The sequence below is a fragment of the Cynara cardunculus genome, assembly GCF_001531365.2.
Source record: "Cynara cardunculus var. scolymus isolate 2C chromosome LG 3, CcrdV1, whole genome shotgun sequence".
In the NCBI taxonomy this organism is placed as follows: Eukaryota; Viridiplantae; Streptophyta; class Magnoliopsida; order Asterales; family Asteraceae; genus Cynara; species Cynara cardunculus.
This window is the reverse complement of record NC_037530.1, coordinates 31,380,031-31,380,905: the sequence shown is the minus strand read 5'-3', so window position 1 is coordinate 31,380,905 and position 875 is coordinate 31,380,031. Positions and strand designations below refer to the sequence as shown.

General features: G+C 38.9%; 1 protein-coding gene across 1 annotated transcript; it reads right to left on the bottom strand.

Annotated features, from left to right (window-relative positions):
• Positions 1-243: 243 nt before the first annotated feature.
• Positions 244-875, bottom strand: LOC112509150 (mavicyanin-like). The gene is made up of 2 exons (XM_025114007.1): positions 670-875; positions 244-590 (listed from the first exon to the last, which is right to left on the bottom strand). Exons 1-2 carry the CDS (start codon positions 842-844, stop codon positions 244-246), a joined length of 522 nt encoding a protein of 173 aa, XP_024969775.1. The 5' UTR covers positions 845-875.

The window sequence follows — 875 nt, the reverse complement described above, 5'->3', positions numbered from 1 at the left end:
TCTCAAAATCATATAAAGCCATATTATAACATCGACTGAGATAAAGAATAAAATGAAATATTAAAATCACGATGTATCTCGCTGCATTGCGCGAGTACGCTTCTAGTATATATATATAAGTAATAAAGATAAGTAGAAATTAATAGAAGTTGTAGGCATAAAACAATAGTATTATTTCCACTACTCCTAACATATATCACCTAAATACTTAGAAATAAATATATCCAAACTTCAAAACCTAAATCACACAAAAAGCATCATAAATAACGACACACTTCCCATGATCACAACACTTATTTGAGAATACATATCTCCACTCATTTTAACCAATCCCATCCCTCCGTTTTTCATACTCGCGGTCTGGTTTGCAGATTGAGCAGCAACGTTTTCAGGCTCCAAAACCTTCACGATCATCTTAAGCCCACGTTCACAATGGCCCGAAACCCCACTAATGAAATAAAAGAATCCCGATCGGTCTAGCTCGAAACTCGTGTCACCGTTGTTGGAAAAAAAGACCGGGTGCACTGATTTGCACTTCTCGTGCTCCTCTTTGCTCACAACCAACACCGAATCCTTCTTGTACTCAAAACCTACACATAATCATAACATGCAATCATCAATTGTCATCGGTTTAAGACGATGATTAATTAAACATGACGGGGTACTTACGAAGGGTGTCGTTGATATTAAAGCGATTCTTGGAAGCCCATTGGTCGAAGAGACGGGTATCGTTGGAAGGAGGGATTGACCACCCTTTGTCACCACCAACTTGGAAGTCGATGGGTTGGACTTTGAGGATGGAGAAGAGGGCAAATGAGATGAAAAGGATGGTGATTTGGGTCATGATTAAGACGTAATTAGGGAGTGATTAAGGT